Here is a 16,605-nt window from a genome sequence, read left to right as displayed (position 1 = left end):
CTTGATTACGATTGGTTCTATGGATTGGGATTGTCTTATATATTGTGCTAAAGGCTCTAATGATAGATCGAATAGTCTGGGACTAAGAGGGCAACCCTGTCTGGCTGAGCGTGATACCGGAAAGATTTCGGAGATGAATGTACCTGTTGTAATCATGGCCGATGGGTCTTTGTATAATACTTTAATCATATCAATGAATCCTTTTCCTAACCCCATCCTTTCTAATACTGCCCATAGATACGACCATTCCAGCCTGTCAAAGGCTTTCATAGCATCCAATAAAAGCTTTTCTATACATTTGTCTGATTGATTGATTGAAAACTTTATTAACAGATTGCAGAATGGGTACAATACAGTACAGCTCAATACAACAACAGTGCTAAGACTGGAGGATGAAGACCAGAAAAAGACTTTTGGCTTTTTTACATAAGGGTCCTCCATTTTCAATTCATCAAAACATTTAGAGACATACAAATATACAGTAGTTTCATTAAAAAAAAATTATATATTTTTTGCCACAAATATCGGTATCGGCCGATTGTGTTAGTTGAACAATCGGTATCGGCCGCACATTTTCATATCGGTGCATCCCTAGTACCTGTGAATCGATACCGGTACACAACAGTACCTTCGGTACTTTAGTCTCTAAAAACCTCAGTTGTGAAAAAAAAAATCCAAACTTCAAATAACCACACTTTCGACCGTTTTCGGCTTGCCATTGCCCCGACTGCTTTGTTGTTGAATCAAGTCAAATCCTATGTAAGCGTATATTGTGCGTGTGAACGTTGACATGAAAAGAAAAAAAATTATACTGTATCTCACGTGAATCGATACTCGGTAGTACCGACGTGTTTCGGTAAGTACCTTTTAAAAGTACCGAATTCGGTACCCATCCCTAGCCACAAGACTCCGGTAGCACTTGCCTGGGGATAGAAGCTCCTTTTCAGACTCCGGTAGCGCTTGCCTGACCGCAACAGTGCAGAGAGGCAGTTGTTTGGGTGGCTATAGAGTCTTTGACTATTCTCTTAGCCGTGGCCCTGCAACGCCTGGTGTAAATGTCCTCTGGAGAGTGGGAAGCCCACTGAGCGTTTGGCTGATCGAGCCACTGTCGGTCTCTGCAGTCTGCTGGGTGCGTTCAGAATGTTGGACCGCTAATCCCCATTTCCTACTAGGGATGGGACTTTCTAGCAAAAGTGCTATTAGAATAATTTTTTATTTATATATTGTTATTTTCTGTTTTAGTTTAAATTCAGTTAAAATGTTCAGTTTCAGTTAAATTCAGTTATCCTTTTTAATAGAATGGATCATTAATCAAAGGGTATTGCACATAAATAAGCACTTCAGAATCTGAAGTTCAGATAATCCTTCAGAATATTGATCAGCTCAGCTGACAATAAATCAAAATGACACCATTCACCATCGTAGCCTATAATAACAGCATTGCATTGGCCTATCAACCGGTTTTAATAAACAAACTGAAACAGTAGCATGTGCATCTTTTAGATCAATTAGGCTATGAAAATTAGGCTGCCTCTAAATATAAAAAAAAATTAAATAAGAATGGTTTGCTTCAATTAAAAAAAGTGTTTTATATTTATATATTTTTTTATATATAAAATAATTTGACTGACATGAAAATTGAATGTGGAGACTGGCATCGACTATTCGAATATTCTATCTCATCCCTATTTCCTACATACCAATGATGTTGTCGCTTCATACTTTCTATGCTTCTGGATACCTGCAGCTCTGGCCAGTTGACCACAAACCCCATAGACCACCGCAACACCGGGTATTCTGAAATCATGGGAGAGAGCGGGGGGAGAATATGAATGAATGTGGATGAGAGCCTTGACATTAAGTGGTTGTAGCTACGGCTGTGGGGGTGCGGGAGACATGATCCAATATACGCCCGAGTCTCCTGAACACGGAGAGACCAGTCCCAAGTCGATCGGCACTTTCTCGACCAAGCTATAATCACTTATACACCCCTACTCCCGAACTCTGCATGCACAGATTGATAAACCTAGATCTCTGGACAATCCAGAGACTCCGTGAGCAATCTGCGCATGCAGAGTTCGGGAGTAGGTGCGGAAATGTGACTATAGCTCGTCCGAGAAAGTGTATTTGTATTTTTTATTTATTTTTTTGAAAAATCCACCTTTACCTCTGTGCCTCTGGGAGCCTGCAGAGCTTGTCTGAAACACAGCGGCGGGCTGGAGAAGTGATGCAGAGCTCACTCTTGTTTCTTTTGGACATTCTGCTGGAATTGCCTTCTCTACCTTTTTAAGTGAGCTGACTGAAGGAACATGAGTGTGCAGAGTGCTCCAGGGGGCCACCATTTGCAGCAATTGTTTTTGGATGGTGCAGCAGGTACATGTTTCATCTGGTCTCGCACACTAATGGGATTTTGCTGTTTTTTTTGTTATTTGTGGTATTTTTTACTGCACTCTTGCCCCGTCACTCCGTTGTGTCGATTAATCAATGCTACTATTTCATTAGTAAAAGACTTTGTCTTCATCGTCTTTTCACAACATCTCGCTCACTTCCAGCAACGTGGAACACGACGTCCTCGAAGCGCTCGTTAGCCGCCGCTGTCATTTACCCATAACCACCCGTTACACGATCACCTGCTGCTCGCCTACCGAGATGTCTTGTGCCGATGATGTAATGGAACACTATGAATAGAACCGTCGCTCGTGGTTAATGTGTAGCCGGCAGATGTGATTATCCCGTTCCCCATAGAGAGGGGGGGGGGGGGGGGGGGTGATGCAAAGAGGCGTGTTTGATTCAGCTGCTGGTGTCGGGCGGCCCGGGAGGTGGTCGTGAGGCAGGAGCAGCAGGTCGGAGCGGCACTGGGTCTCACCTCCACCCGACACTCCCTCTCAGCACCGATACACAGCAACACCACCCGCTGTATTAATACCTCCACCCGACACTCTCCCTCTCAGCACCGATACACAGCAACACCACCCGCTGTATTAATACCTCCACCCGACACTCTCCCTCTACTCTCGGCACCGATACACAGCAACACCACCCGCTGTATTAATACCTCCACCCGACACTCTTCCTCTCCTCTCAGCACCGATACACAGCAACACCACCGCCTCAGGCTGTATTAATACAATGATCTTTGGAAAGACCAGATGAGGTCAAGAGGAGTTTGATAGTATTTACTGAGGATGGACATATAATGTTGATATTTAAACGTAAAAAATATAATGCATAAAAAAACATTTTTAGGAACGGTTTGGGAGAGGGAGGTAGTGAGGGGTTTTAGGTTGTGTTGTTTTTACAGTGAACAGGAGGTCTTATTTGTATTAAAAACAATAGATAGTTTTTCATATAATTGTCTGGAAGAGCTCAAAAAGAAATGTCAAATGATATTTCCGTTGCCTTTTTTGAGTTGATCTAAATGTTACTGATTGTGTTAAATTGACATATATCGATATATCGATCGCAGGCACCTGAATCGAATTGTATCGTATCGTGGCAGACTTTGTGATATCTGCAAATATTGTATCGTTGTCCAAATAATCGATATCGTATGGTATCGTGATGCAACTGGTGATTCCCACCCCTAATTAATGCCAACAGACGTGTTAGTGGGTCGGATGAATGTTTCATGATTTTCTCTTCATCAGATGCAGGGGATGATGCCTCCCATGATGCCCAGCATGATGATGCCCCCCCGCCTGCCAGGCCCCACCATGCAGCCAGCAGGACCGGTAACTACACATTACCTGCTCCTGCTCCTCCTTCACCTCCTGCTCTTCCTACTTTACCCCCACCTTCACCTCCTCCTGCTCCTCCTCTTTCACCTCCTGCTCCTCCTTTGCCTCCTCCTGCTCCTTCACCTCCTTCTCCTGCTCTTTCACCTCCTCCTTCTCCTCCTCCTTCTCCTCCTGCTCCAGCTCCTCCTTTTTCCACCTCCGCCTCCTGCTCCTTCACCTCCTTCTCCTCCTGCTCCAGCTCCTCCTTCTTCCACCTCCTCTTCCTCCACCTCCTTCACCTCCTCCTCTTTCCAGGGTTTCTGCAGGGTCTTAAAAAGTTTAATAGTTGGAATTTTAGACCTTAACCACTTACCCTTGTCTGCCGGCTCCGGGCTGCATTTTTGCCGATCAACCAATACATTGTTGGAAAGTTTAATTTACCGCCACTCGATCGCCACCGCACTCTACCTATTGCGTGCTTCCAGTCTCGAGTTACAAGACGAAACATCCGACGAGCGTCATTTGACAAGTCACGGACCGGTCACCGCTGATGGCGAAAACGATTGACCACCTTTTGTAGCCAATGAAATTCTGGAGCCAGCGCTAACCCATGCGGGGGCTGATCACAAAGAGAAAGGGGTAGAAGAAGCCAGGGAAGATCTTTGTTTTGACTAGTGCCTCGGAATCAGTGGAAGTGGATGGCCATTTTGGATAATCATGCAGAATTACCGCTGGTACACAGTACACACATTCCTGTGGGATTTTTTTTCCAAACTTTGGACCTGTAGATAATACTTCAGGCTATGGAACAGTTGCTCAACAGAGTGATTCTTCTTTGTTGTGGAAGAAAGATCACAATGTTTCCATTCAAATGAGACCAGATTCATGCATGTGCTATAAGGATAAAGTATAATAAATCACAAATTACTTTGGGTATGCAATCGTCAGGCATGTTATGCAAAACTAGCCCCCCGAATGCATATGTGGTTAAAAAAGGTCTTAAACTTGTATTGTATTAGGAAGTTACTTCTATGTTGATAACTTTGGGGGAAGTGTCCAGGCTGCAGAGTAAGCAGTATGATAATATAGACCATCAGTGCCCCAACAATTCATATGGAATTACTTCTTTCATAGTAATTTTCCATCACAATATTCGGCCATGAAATAGTTATTAAATTCTATTCAAAGTGACACGTCTTAAATTTAGCCTGCATGATTCCTGTCTTTCGCATCTCACCTCTGTTTCACACTTTTATACATAATGGACTGCAGACAGTCAGCAATGACAGCCTGTCTGCGTTGGGTAACACCTTCCAGGTGCTGGGGCTGATGCAGCCTCCTCCTTCACCTCCTGCCCTGATACAGCCTCCTCTCACCTCCTGCCCCATCTCCTCCTGCCCCTATAGAGACTGAGTCAAGGAAAAGTCAAAACCGTGTCACAAAACTGTAGAAAAAGACAGTTTTTAGTCCTGCAAAAGCTTGACATCCTCTATTCCTAGTTTCCAGAGACAAGCTACCATTCTGTTAGCAGCTCTTAGACCAGCTAACAAGATCCACCTCTCATTAGTAGTTAATAGCTCCAAAGAGGAGGTGTCAGACTCGTTCAATATTACACACAATACTTGTGACGTTTTTTCCAAAGTCTATTAACCTCTGGACACCAAACCATATGATTTAAAAGTGAAATCTTTTCTGGACAAAAGTCTCAAAATGGATTATCTCTGAATTGTATTTGGCGTAACCTTCGAGGTGTGAGATGAGACCTGTGTGTAATTAGATGGATTTCTGCATGACACAGATATATTTGATCCTCCTCCCTCACAGGCCTGTACACTGCGATGATATGATCGCGAATTGCCCCTTTAATTGGCCGTTGCGATTGGTAAATATTATCTGGGGGCGGGCTTGCGAGTAGTGCTTTCAAGCCTTGCATTCGCATTTCACTCCTAAATTATCCAAGGCGTGTGATGACGCCACTCACGCGAGCTGTCAGTGCGACACAATGTCGTGGTGCTATGAAAGAATCTGTCGGCAATGAATGAACTTACTGCGATCACCGATAGCCTGAGTGAAAAAAAAGATTTGCGCGGAGTGAATCTGGGTCACGCTATATACTTGGAACTTGTAGTCTATCGTGCGATTAAAGACCATGTCCCTATCTGCGTAGTCTATACATCCAACACCAAATCCCATAATTCCTAGCGAAACGAAACTGAATGTGGCCGCTTCCTTTAAATAATAATATGGCTCTTTCTCCGCAAGAACAACGGAGTGGATAATGGATATCAGTCAATTTTATGACAACCACGTCCGATGTGGAGAGATGATAAGATGATGATGATTGACGTGATGATGTGATGATTGATTGACGGGGACACGGAAACTTCTAACGTTCAGGATCAGCCATGCATTACGTGAGTACCCCACTATTAGGACGTGAAATACTGTCTACTTAAATTGACACCGCGGATTGATTGATTGATTGATTGAAAACTTTATTAACAGATTGCAGAATGGGTACAATACAGTACAGCTCAATACACACAATTGTTAAGGGGATGCAGACCAGAGAAAGACTTTCGTCTTGTTTACATCAGGGTCCCCCATTTTCAATTCATCAGGATCAATAAAGTATCAATATCAACCTATCTATCTAATAATGAGACGATATGCAAATAATATAATACTAATAATTGTCGGTTCCCCGTATATGAAATGAAATGACTGCTGGTAAAATCACTGTTTATTTCTCGTTTTGCATAGTATTACATTCCACTTCTATAAACAATCAAAGTCCTACCGTAAGAGCCTCATACGGGTCAATTAAACCTTTTTTATTAATATTAGTCTTTCCTTCGAGCTAAGTTGGACTGAACATTTCACTGTCAAAAGCGCAAATGTAAATAAGGTTGCGTTGCAACAGTTTTCAAAATAGAGGTCATATATACAAATACCTCTCAATTCTTATAAAAAAAAAAAGTCCTGGATATACATAAACATTAATTGGCATAGATCTCTATAAACGGCCCAACACATTGATCACTTTAGGCACACACTGAAACCAGTAACATCACAAATATGAAGCAGGTAATTACCCATACAAATAATAAACCTTTCATGAGGTTATTTACAATAATAATAATTCATTTGATTTCTAAAGCACTTTTCATTGTGAAACAAATGTATGCAGAGTTTCTTCTCCTGATTAATGGTGTGTGTGTGTTGTGATGATCTCATTCAAGGAGCACTACACAAGCGCGCGCACACACACACACAGTTTGTTGTTTTTGTTCTATTAGTGATTTACACACTCAGTTGGTTCATTATAAAAGATACAAACCTGAAAACAAACGCACTTAAATGTTAAATAAAAGGACCACAGTAATGAGGCAGGAGGAACATATCGCTGCTGTCGGGACAAAACCTCATAACTCCATTTTTTGAATTTTTTTTTATTATATAAATCAACTCCGTAGATCATCCTCCATATGTGTGTGTGGGTTTTACAAAGTTTAAACAATGGGAAAGCATTAAACCGATCATCTGTCTAAACCTCCTAACTCTATTCACCCTCAAATCTGTGTTCGTTTTTTTCATCTGCTGAAAAGTTGGGTTTTTGGAGTTATGAGGTTTTGTCCCGACAGCAGCGATATTTTTTTTAATAATGGTAAAATTGTTATTAAAAAATGTGCCCCTAAAAAATATGTTTTGCCCCTAAATTTCTCATTTAGGGGCAAGTGTGCCCCTAGTGAAAAAGCTTAGCGTACAGCCCTGCCTCAATTGTCCTTTTGAGAATAAATAAAGGTTTGACATGACTACTACCACCACCACTACTACTACTATCAGCACTACTACTACTACTACTACTACTACTACTACTACTACTACTACTACTACTACTACTAGTATTACTACTATCACCACTACCACCACCACTACTATTACCACTACCAGCACCACCACTACTACCACCACTACTACTACTACTACTAGTATTACTACTATCACCACTACCACCACCACTACTACTACCAGCACCACCACTACCAGCACCACCACTACTACTACTACCAGCACCACCACCACTACTACCACCACTACTACTACTACTACCAGCACCACCACTACTACCACTACCAGCACCACCACTAGTACTACCACTACCAGCACCACCACTACTACTACCATTACTACTACCAGCACCACCACTACTACTACCACTACCACCACTACCAGCACCACCACCACTACTACTACTACTACTACCAGCACCACCACTACTACTACCACTACCACCACTACCAGCACCACCACCACTACTACTACTAGTACTACCAGCACCACCACTACTACTACTAGTACCACCACTACTACTACCACTACTACTACTACCAGCACCACCACTACCAGCACCACCACTACCAGCACCACCACTAGTACTACCACCACTACCAGCACCACCACCACCACTACTAGTACTACCACTACCACTACTACTACTAGTACTACCACTACCAGCACTACTACTACTAGTACCACTACTACCAGCACCACCACTACTACTAGTAGTACTACCACCACCACTACTACTACTAGTACTACCACTACCAGCACCACTACCACCACTACTACTACTAGTACTACCACTACCAGCACCACTACTACCACCACTACTACTACTACTAGTACTACCAGCACCACTACCAGCACCACCACTACTACTACTACTAGTACTACCACTACCACCACTACTACTAGTAGTACTACCACTACCACCTCTACCAGCACCACAACCACTACTACTACTAGTAGTACCACTACCACCACTACCAGCACCACCACCACTACCAGCACCACCACTACTACTACTAGTACTACTACCACCACCACTACCAGTACCACCACTACTACTAGTCAATCAATCACATTTATTTATATAGCACATTTAGACATGACACTTGTCAACCAAAGTGCTTCACAGTAAGTCACATAGCTAAAAACAAAGAAAAGTATAGAATAGACAGAAAATATAAACAACCAACGGATAGACAAGGAAACAAAACAACAGTACTAGTACTACTACTATCACCACTACCAGCACTACCACCACTACTAGTACTACTACTATCACTACTACTACTACCAGCACCACCACTACTACTATCACCATTACTACTACTAGTACTACTACTATCACCACTACTACCACCATCACCACTACTACTAGTACTACTACTATCACCACTACTACTAGTACTACTACTATTACCTCTACCACTACTACTACTACTACTACTATCACCACTACTACCACCATCACCACCACCACTTGTCCTTTTTAGAATAAATAAAGGTTTGAATTGAATACGAGGCCTCGGCTGTACATTTATGAAGCAGGCAAGTCTCCAAACAAGTGCCTCGTGGGACACGTTGAGCAGCATCGCTGCAGGAATCTTTAGACAAGATATTCCTTTATTGATCCCCTCTGGGATAGACGAGACAAAGAAAGAAAAGCCCGGAAGGCTATAGAACTTTCTTTTTAGTTCGGCAAACATTTCTAAACGCGCCGTTTGATGAAGCGTGATGTTTGTTTTTGTTGTTGACGGACGTTAATGAAGTTGAAGCGCGAGTGTGATCTCTGATGTGTGAATCCTCCCTGACAGCAGCCAGATGTCGTTAAGAAGCTGAGAAATAAAGCCACGCGCCGTCGACACCACCAGTGTGTGCTTTCATCACCAGCGTCTCAACGCCTCAAGGGCGCAAAGTTATCGCAATGATTAAGGAATCCTCGTCACGTTATATTTATTACAGCGCTGGAATTGATGTTTGCGCTCTGAGCGGAGTTCATTATTCATTGTTGGCGGAGACCTCCCGCAGAGATTTGTGAACGTTGCCTTGTGATGCATTGGGAGGAGACGGTATTCTGGTGGTATTCTAATTAGATTTCTCTTTCTCTTTCACAGCCTGGAGTCGACGCCACAGGTGAGACCTCGAATTGTCATTTCACTATATAACATTCTTGTTTACGTTATTCCCTTTTACTTACACATAGTATACATTTAGATTATAGTGTCTTATTGTAACTATATTTATTGTAATGCAAATATAACTGATAGGGCATACAGACCCTCATCTGCACCTTGACTTAAGTTACACTGCCTACTTGCTCATATCGTCGCTGGCGGAAGAAAACCTTGTAACTCCAAAAACACAGATTTGAGGGCGAATAGAGTTATGAGGTTTAGACGGATGATCGGCTTAATGCTTTCCCATTGTTTAAACTTTGTAAAGCCACACACACATATGGAGGATGATCTACTGAGTTGATTTATAAAAAATAAATAAAAAAAATTTAGTTACGAGGTTTTCTTCCACCAGCGACGATATGCGCATACTCGGAGTGAATTATATTGTTATATTGTTTACACCTTATGACCTGTATCATGTCTTCTACTATTACCATGTACCTGTACCCCCTCCTCCCCCCATGCTGCTATGATGCCTGAATGTCTCCAAGGGGATCAATAAAGGAACATCTTAAAGGGGAACTATCTTATAAATGGCCTTTTTGAGTGTTTAGCATTGTTTCCTAGCTATGTGAACTTATATTAATATGATCTATGTCTCAAAATTCTCATATTGGCGCATTCTTCCAATTCTCCTCTCACAATATTCACCCTCACTGAACTGAGTCATTTGAAAATGTGCGCGATTTGTCATGTCAGAGAGACACCGCTGCATGATAATGGAGAGGTGCATGATGAGCTGCACACAGTTCTGCTGCCCAGGCTCAAAACGGCTCGAGATCTTGAGGTAGAAAAATGCTGTTTTTGAGGACTTTATTAGAAATACAAAACAATGAATAAAAAAAATATATATATTACAGAGGTGTTCCATAGACTCACAGGAATTGTGTAAAAGTGCCCAAATAGTGAAAGAAATAGTAAAATAGTTCCCCTTTAACACTTTGATCGCCGGGGTTAAATTCATAATTTACCATCCCTCGCCAGCCCTATTTAACATGGAGAAGTTTCCCTTCTTTGCAGGGCTATAACTTTTTAAATTGTATTGCTAAATTGACATTACCATGGCCCATTCAAAGTCCTATATCTATTGTTCAGGGTGTAGCAACGTTATACTTTTTCATTCACATATTCATACAAAAATACGGTCTAAAGTATAAGTATGTTTTTATCGTTTTCTGCAGCTTTCTCCAGAACGTGATTTATAGCCCTAAATGCATTATATTGATGATTGTATACAGTTTGATAGCAATCGGCGCAAGAAAAAAATTCAACTGCACGTACTTCTAGAAGTTACTACGTATGATCTGATGTTGACCGGATGGGCGGGGGGTCGTTTATAATTCCATGGGCAACGTTATATCATTCATCTAGTGTGGGTGATATGATCATTAGAGCAGTTAGTATAGAAGACAATAAAAAATAACGCTGAAACTCACCGTAGCTTCCTCTCGCCGTTGGGAGATGAGCGTGGAACAGAATTGTTTCTATTATGGGATGTAGAAGTACCCGATCCATTTCCAGGTTGTATACTAGTATATACGTCCAAATCATGTTGTTTATCGAGTTATTGGCAACGGATCGCTATCCATTGTGTCGAGATCAAGTCCCGGGACCTATAGCGAGTGAACGGACCAAATTGAAATGAGCACCAGCTTCCACTTCCTGTTTCTTCCCTAGGCGATCAGGCCGATCGGCCACCAGATGGCGCTCTTGAACCGTTAGAGAGTTGATAGGGGCTCACCAGTACATCTCATGTCTCCGGGGGAGAAATATGATTTCGATCACAGATTTTTGAAATATTGATATCAAAGACGCTGTCCAGCGTCAACGGCAGAATGAGCATGGCGGGGAATGACGTGTTCCAGCGTCAACGGCGATTAAAGGGTTAATAATGATTTCTCTTGTGTTCTTGTCTCCTTGCAGCCGCTGCTCCTGGAACATCGGTGAGTCTCGCCTCTGGAGCCTCCTTTTGGAAAAAGTTACTTGAGAGAGTATCGTAATTGCTAAGATTTCCACGCGAGTAAATTATACTTTTTTTTAAAAACGCACCCGTCCCCAAGAACTACCAGAGGTGCCGGAAGGAGAACGAGCACAGGGCGGGGAGGAGGGGTCTGCACACGTTGCACATGGCAGAAGCCGCCAGTAATCTATTAACACATTCAGCGCCGGGCCTATATGACTAGGGCTAGCACGCCAGTGCTTTAATCAATGGGAGGACGGGGACATTTGCGAGTGCTTAAAATATATCTTAAATTATGGCTATGGGTCTAATACACCCGTCGCTTATCAATGACTTGCTTGCAGTCAACATGAAACTCATTGTTTTTTCATCTGTACATTTCCGTTTTATACCGTTTTGAATACGAGTATAGTTTTGGAGATTTCTAGTAATTCCAGAGAAATACGCGATAATAGCCCTTTAGTGGAATACTCTTTAATACTTTAAGACAAATGTCCCTGTTATCACTGTCCCCTGGGAGAGAAATGTCCCCGTTATCACTGTTCCCTGGGAGAGAAATGTCCCTGTTACCACTGTCCCCTGGGAGAGAAATGTCCCTGTTACCACTGTGTCCTGGGAGACAAATGTCCCTGTTATCACTGTTCCCTGGGAGAGAAATGTCCCGGTTACCACTGTCCACTGGGAGACAAATGTCCCTGTTATCACTGTCCCCTGGGAGAGAAATGTCCCTCTTATATCACTGTAAAGGCCATATGAGTGTTTTGGTTATTATTATTACATGAATGTTTAATATTGATTGGATTTAGATAAAGTCATTGAACCGTCCATTTTGGAACCTAGAACCTTCTAGAGCGGTGTGGTGATGTCATAATAGACTTTCTAGAACATAGAACATTCTAGAACCACCGTATGACATCATGATAGAATATTCTGGAACATTCGTGATGGCACTGTATGATGTCATAACCGAACCTTCTGGAACGTTTGGGTCTCTATATATAGCCACGATTCTCTCTCTGGGTCAGTTGCATCTTCGACCAGACTGGACAGGACCGAAAGGATGGACTCAACAATGAACTGAAGCCAGAAGCCAGCAAGTAGATTCACGGCTGGTACACTACGAAGGAATTTTCCTGTGTGGAGTCGGCGGTGATTTTGGAGACTGGCAAGATACAGTTTTCTTACCTTGTAGTAGTATGTGCATGAGTGACAAGAATATTTAGGAAAGTAGATTCAGGACCACTTCTGTAAAGAAAGACTATGCAAATAAACCATTTGAATATCTTTACTATACACGGAGCGGCTGTGGACATTGCTTTTCTTTATCAACGGACGTACTACTCACGAGTAAGTAATTTGACCAGTGGAGTGGAGCCCCGGCCCGCACATTAGTAAGAAAACTCTGTTCCAAGAGGAAAAGGGAACAACACGAAGGAAGGAAGGAAGGAAGGAAGGAGGGAAGGATAACCACACAAAATGTCGAAACTTAAGAAGGTTGAAAAGGTGCCTAAGCGTACAACGGAGTCTAGGAAGCACCAAGATGATATCGAGCCGGACGACAGCGCATCCGGCTTTGGAGGGAAAGGGTCGAAAGCACCATCCACCACGCTTTCCAGGAGATCATCGGCAAATGCGCGTTGGAAAGTTGAATTAGAAAGGGTCTTGTTGATGGCCCGGCTTTCCGCGCAAAGGCTAACACGACAACTCGAGGAAGAGGAGGCTCAGTTCTTAGCGGACTCATCTAAGCTAAGAAGAGAGAGGACGGCACAGGATGCAGAGAGGGCGGCCCAGGATGCAGAGAGGGACGCAGAGAGGGCGGCACAGGATGCAGAGAGGGCGGCACAGGATGCAGAGAGGGCGGCACAGAATGCTCGGGATTTAGCTAAAATAAGAGAAAAGAGAGAGGAGTTACAGAGCCAGGCTGCGTTAGCTGAGGTAGAGGCTAAGTTCCAAGTACTGGGAGAGCGTGGGGGCCAACGAACCCCCTACGAAGAATCCCAAGCCCGCAAGCAGGCTCGGCCCGCTTCACTGACCGTCCCGATAAAAAGGGAAGCTGGTGACCGTCTCAGCTCCAGAGCACCATGCTGCGCTACCCAGAAAGAACAAGAGAAGTCGAGGGACGACCTCCAGTTTCTGGAACTGGTCTCGCAGTCTGTGCAACTTACAGATGGCCACTACAGCATCGGCCTACCAGTGAGGAATGCAGTCCTCAAGATGCCGAACCGCAGAAGAGTAGCTGAACGGCAAGCTCTCAACGACAGCTCTCTGCTACAGACGGGTGATGACAACAAGCTTCATGTTGCCTTCGTCATGGCGAAGGCGAGAGTGGCCCCACTCAAGCCCCTCCCTATCCCGCGCATGGAGCTAGCAGCCGCTACCATGGCATCGCGCATGGACAGGCCATTGAGATCCGAGCTGGAGCTCCAACTAAACAAATCTGTGTTCTGGTACGACAGCACCACTGTGCTCAAATACATGACAAACAGAACCAGTAGGTTTCGCGCCTTCAGGGCGAATCGAGGGGAGACCATCTTGAAGCTGTCAGAAGTGGGACAGTGGCGGTACGTAGATACTGCAACAAAGCCTGACGCTGACCACGCGTTGAGAGGACTCAATGTGGAATCATTCCTGCGCAATGAGACTTGGATACAGGGGCCGGAATTCCTCACCACGTCCGAATCATTCCTGCGCAATGAGACTTGTATACAGGGGCCGGAATTCCCCACCAAGCCCGAAGAACCCCATGGGGACCTAACCACGGAGGACCCAGAGGTAAAGAACGCTGTGGCCAGCGCTACTGCAGCTGAAGAGCAGTTCGACACAGATCAGCAGTTCCTGGAATATTACTCCAATTGGAACCGTCTCCAGAAGGCAGTCGGTTGGATTCTGGAGCTTAGAAGCACTATGCGGATGCTATACCGCAAGAGACAGAAGATGAATGCTTCGCTTACACAGGCTGGGGTACCGACACAGATGGAGATCTTCAAGGCTAGCCTGGGGAAGACCAACCTCCCTGTGGGGAATATAAAAGAAGCAGAGCTCGAGATCTTCGTGAAGAAGAAGCTGCATGAGGCGGTGGTAAAGACCGCCCTCCTACGGTGGGCCATGTACTAGTGACCTCTGGCACCGAGTTTGGTTGGGCTCCTTGGTTTTTAGTAGTTGGTGGGTGTATCATATAAGAAAGAGAAGACACCACCATGGCAAACTCTGGAGTGAAGTGGATTGTGGATCGACTTGAAGATTTTGTTAATTTGTGACAGGGAATGGCCAGCTATAATGAACACTCACCTGACCAGGTTATTTGTTTAGTAATTGTGTAGACACAATTAGGGGCTGGTGTAAAGGCCATATGAGTGTTTTGGTTATTATTATTACATGAATGTTTAATATTGATTGGATTTAGATAAAGTCATTGAACCGTCCATTTTGGAACCTAGAACCTTCTAGAGCGGTGTGGTGATGTCATAATAGACTTTCTAGAACATAGAACATTCTAGAACCACCGTATGACATCATGATAGAATATTCTGGAACATTCGTGATGGCACTGTATGATGTCATAACCGAACCTTCTGGAACGTTTGGGTCTCTATATATAGCCACGATTCTCTCTCTGGGTCGGTTGCATCTTCGACCAGACTGGACAGGACCGAAAGGATGGACTCAACAATGAACTGAAGCCAGAAGCCAGCAAGTAGATTCACGGCTGGTACACTACGAAGGAATTTTCCTGTGTGGAGTCGGCGGTGATTTTGGAGACTGGGAAGATACAGTTTTCTTACCTTGTAGTAGTATGTGCATGAGTGACAAGAATATTTAGGAAAGTAGATTCAGGACCACTTCTGTAAAGAAAGACTATGCAAATAAACCATTTGAATATCTTTACTATACACGGAGCGGCTGTGGACAGTGCTTTTCTTTATCAACGGACGTACTACTCACAAGTAAGTAATTTGACCAGTGGAGTGGAGCCCCGGCCCGCACAATCACTGTCCCCATTGAGAGAAATGTCCCTGTTACCACTGTCCCATGAGAGACAAATGTCCCCGTTATCACTGTCCCCTGGGAGAGAAATGTCCCTGTTATATCACTGTCCCCATGAGAGAGAAATGTCCCCGTTATCACTGTCCCCTGGGAGACAAATGTCCCCATGCTCAGATTGTTGGGACTGTGACCCATCCATCCTCTGTATAACTCTGGTGGGACTGTGACCCATCCATCCTCTGTATAACTCTGGTTGGACTGTGACCCATCCATCCTCTGTATAACTCTGGTGGGACTATGACCCATCCATCCTCTGTATAACTCCATCTTTTGACCGACATGCAAACGGTTGATCTAAAGATGTGGTCCCTCTGTATAACTCAAACGGTTGATCTAAAGACGTGGTCCCTCTGTATAACTCAAACGGTTGATCTAAAGATGTGGTCCCTCTGTGTAAGAGCCGTATGAGTGTTTTAGTTATGGATTATTATTAGGGCTGACCTTTGAATTTTTTTAGAATTCGAAGCTTCGGCGCCGAGATTCGATTTGAATTCGAAGCTTCGATATTAAAAAAAATAATAATAATAATTTACACTTTTTTTTATTTAAAAAAAAATGTAATTTGTAAATTTGTTTTATGTTGTGTACGGAAGCGTATTGCTGCCACACCAGGGGGAAAAAATCGATCACGTTATAACAAAGGTTTCACGTTATAACGTGATAACTTCTTGTTTTAACATGAAACGTTTCACGTTATAACGTGATAACTTCTTGTTATAACAAAGGTTTCACGTTATAACGTGATAACTTCTTGTTTTAACATAAAACGTTTCACGTTATAACGTGATAACTTCTTATCACGTTTACATAAAGGTTTCACATTATAACGTGATAACTTCTTGTTTTAACATAAAATGTT

At 43.4% G+C, this 16,605-nt stretch overlaps 1 protein-coding gene across 4 annotated transcripts in view; it reads left to right on the top strand.

The window, feature by feature from the left end:
• prpf40a (PRP40 pre-mRNA processing factor 40 homolog A) overlaps positions 1-16,605 on the top strand; it is a 123,620-nt gene that overhangs the window by 44,146 nt on the left and 62,869 nt on the right. For 3 of the 4 annotated variants that reach the window (XM_084310733.1, XM_084310736.1, XM_084310735.1), the window contains exons 4-6: positions 3,648-3,731; positions 9,680-9,698; positions 11,666-11,685. In XM_084310733.1, coding sequence (XP_084166859.1) covers positions 3,648-3,731; positions 9,680-9,698; positions 11,666-11,685 — 123 coding nt within the window. The remainder of the gene's footprint in view (positions 1-3,647; positions 3,732-9,679; positions 9,699-11,665; positions 11,686-16,605) is intronic. The other variant, XM_084310734.1, reaches the window with a different exon arrangement.

This window comes from Notolepis coatsorum, assembly GCF_963971535.1.
Source record: "Notolepis coatsorum genome assembly, chromosome: 3".
NCBI lineage: Eukaryota > Metazoa > Chordata > Actinopteri > Aulopiformes > Paralepididae > Notolepis > Notolepis coatsorum.
The sequence above is the reverse complement of the archived record's forward strand: the minus strand, read 5'-3'. Positions and strand labels throughout refer to the sequence as shown.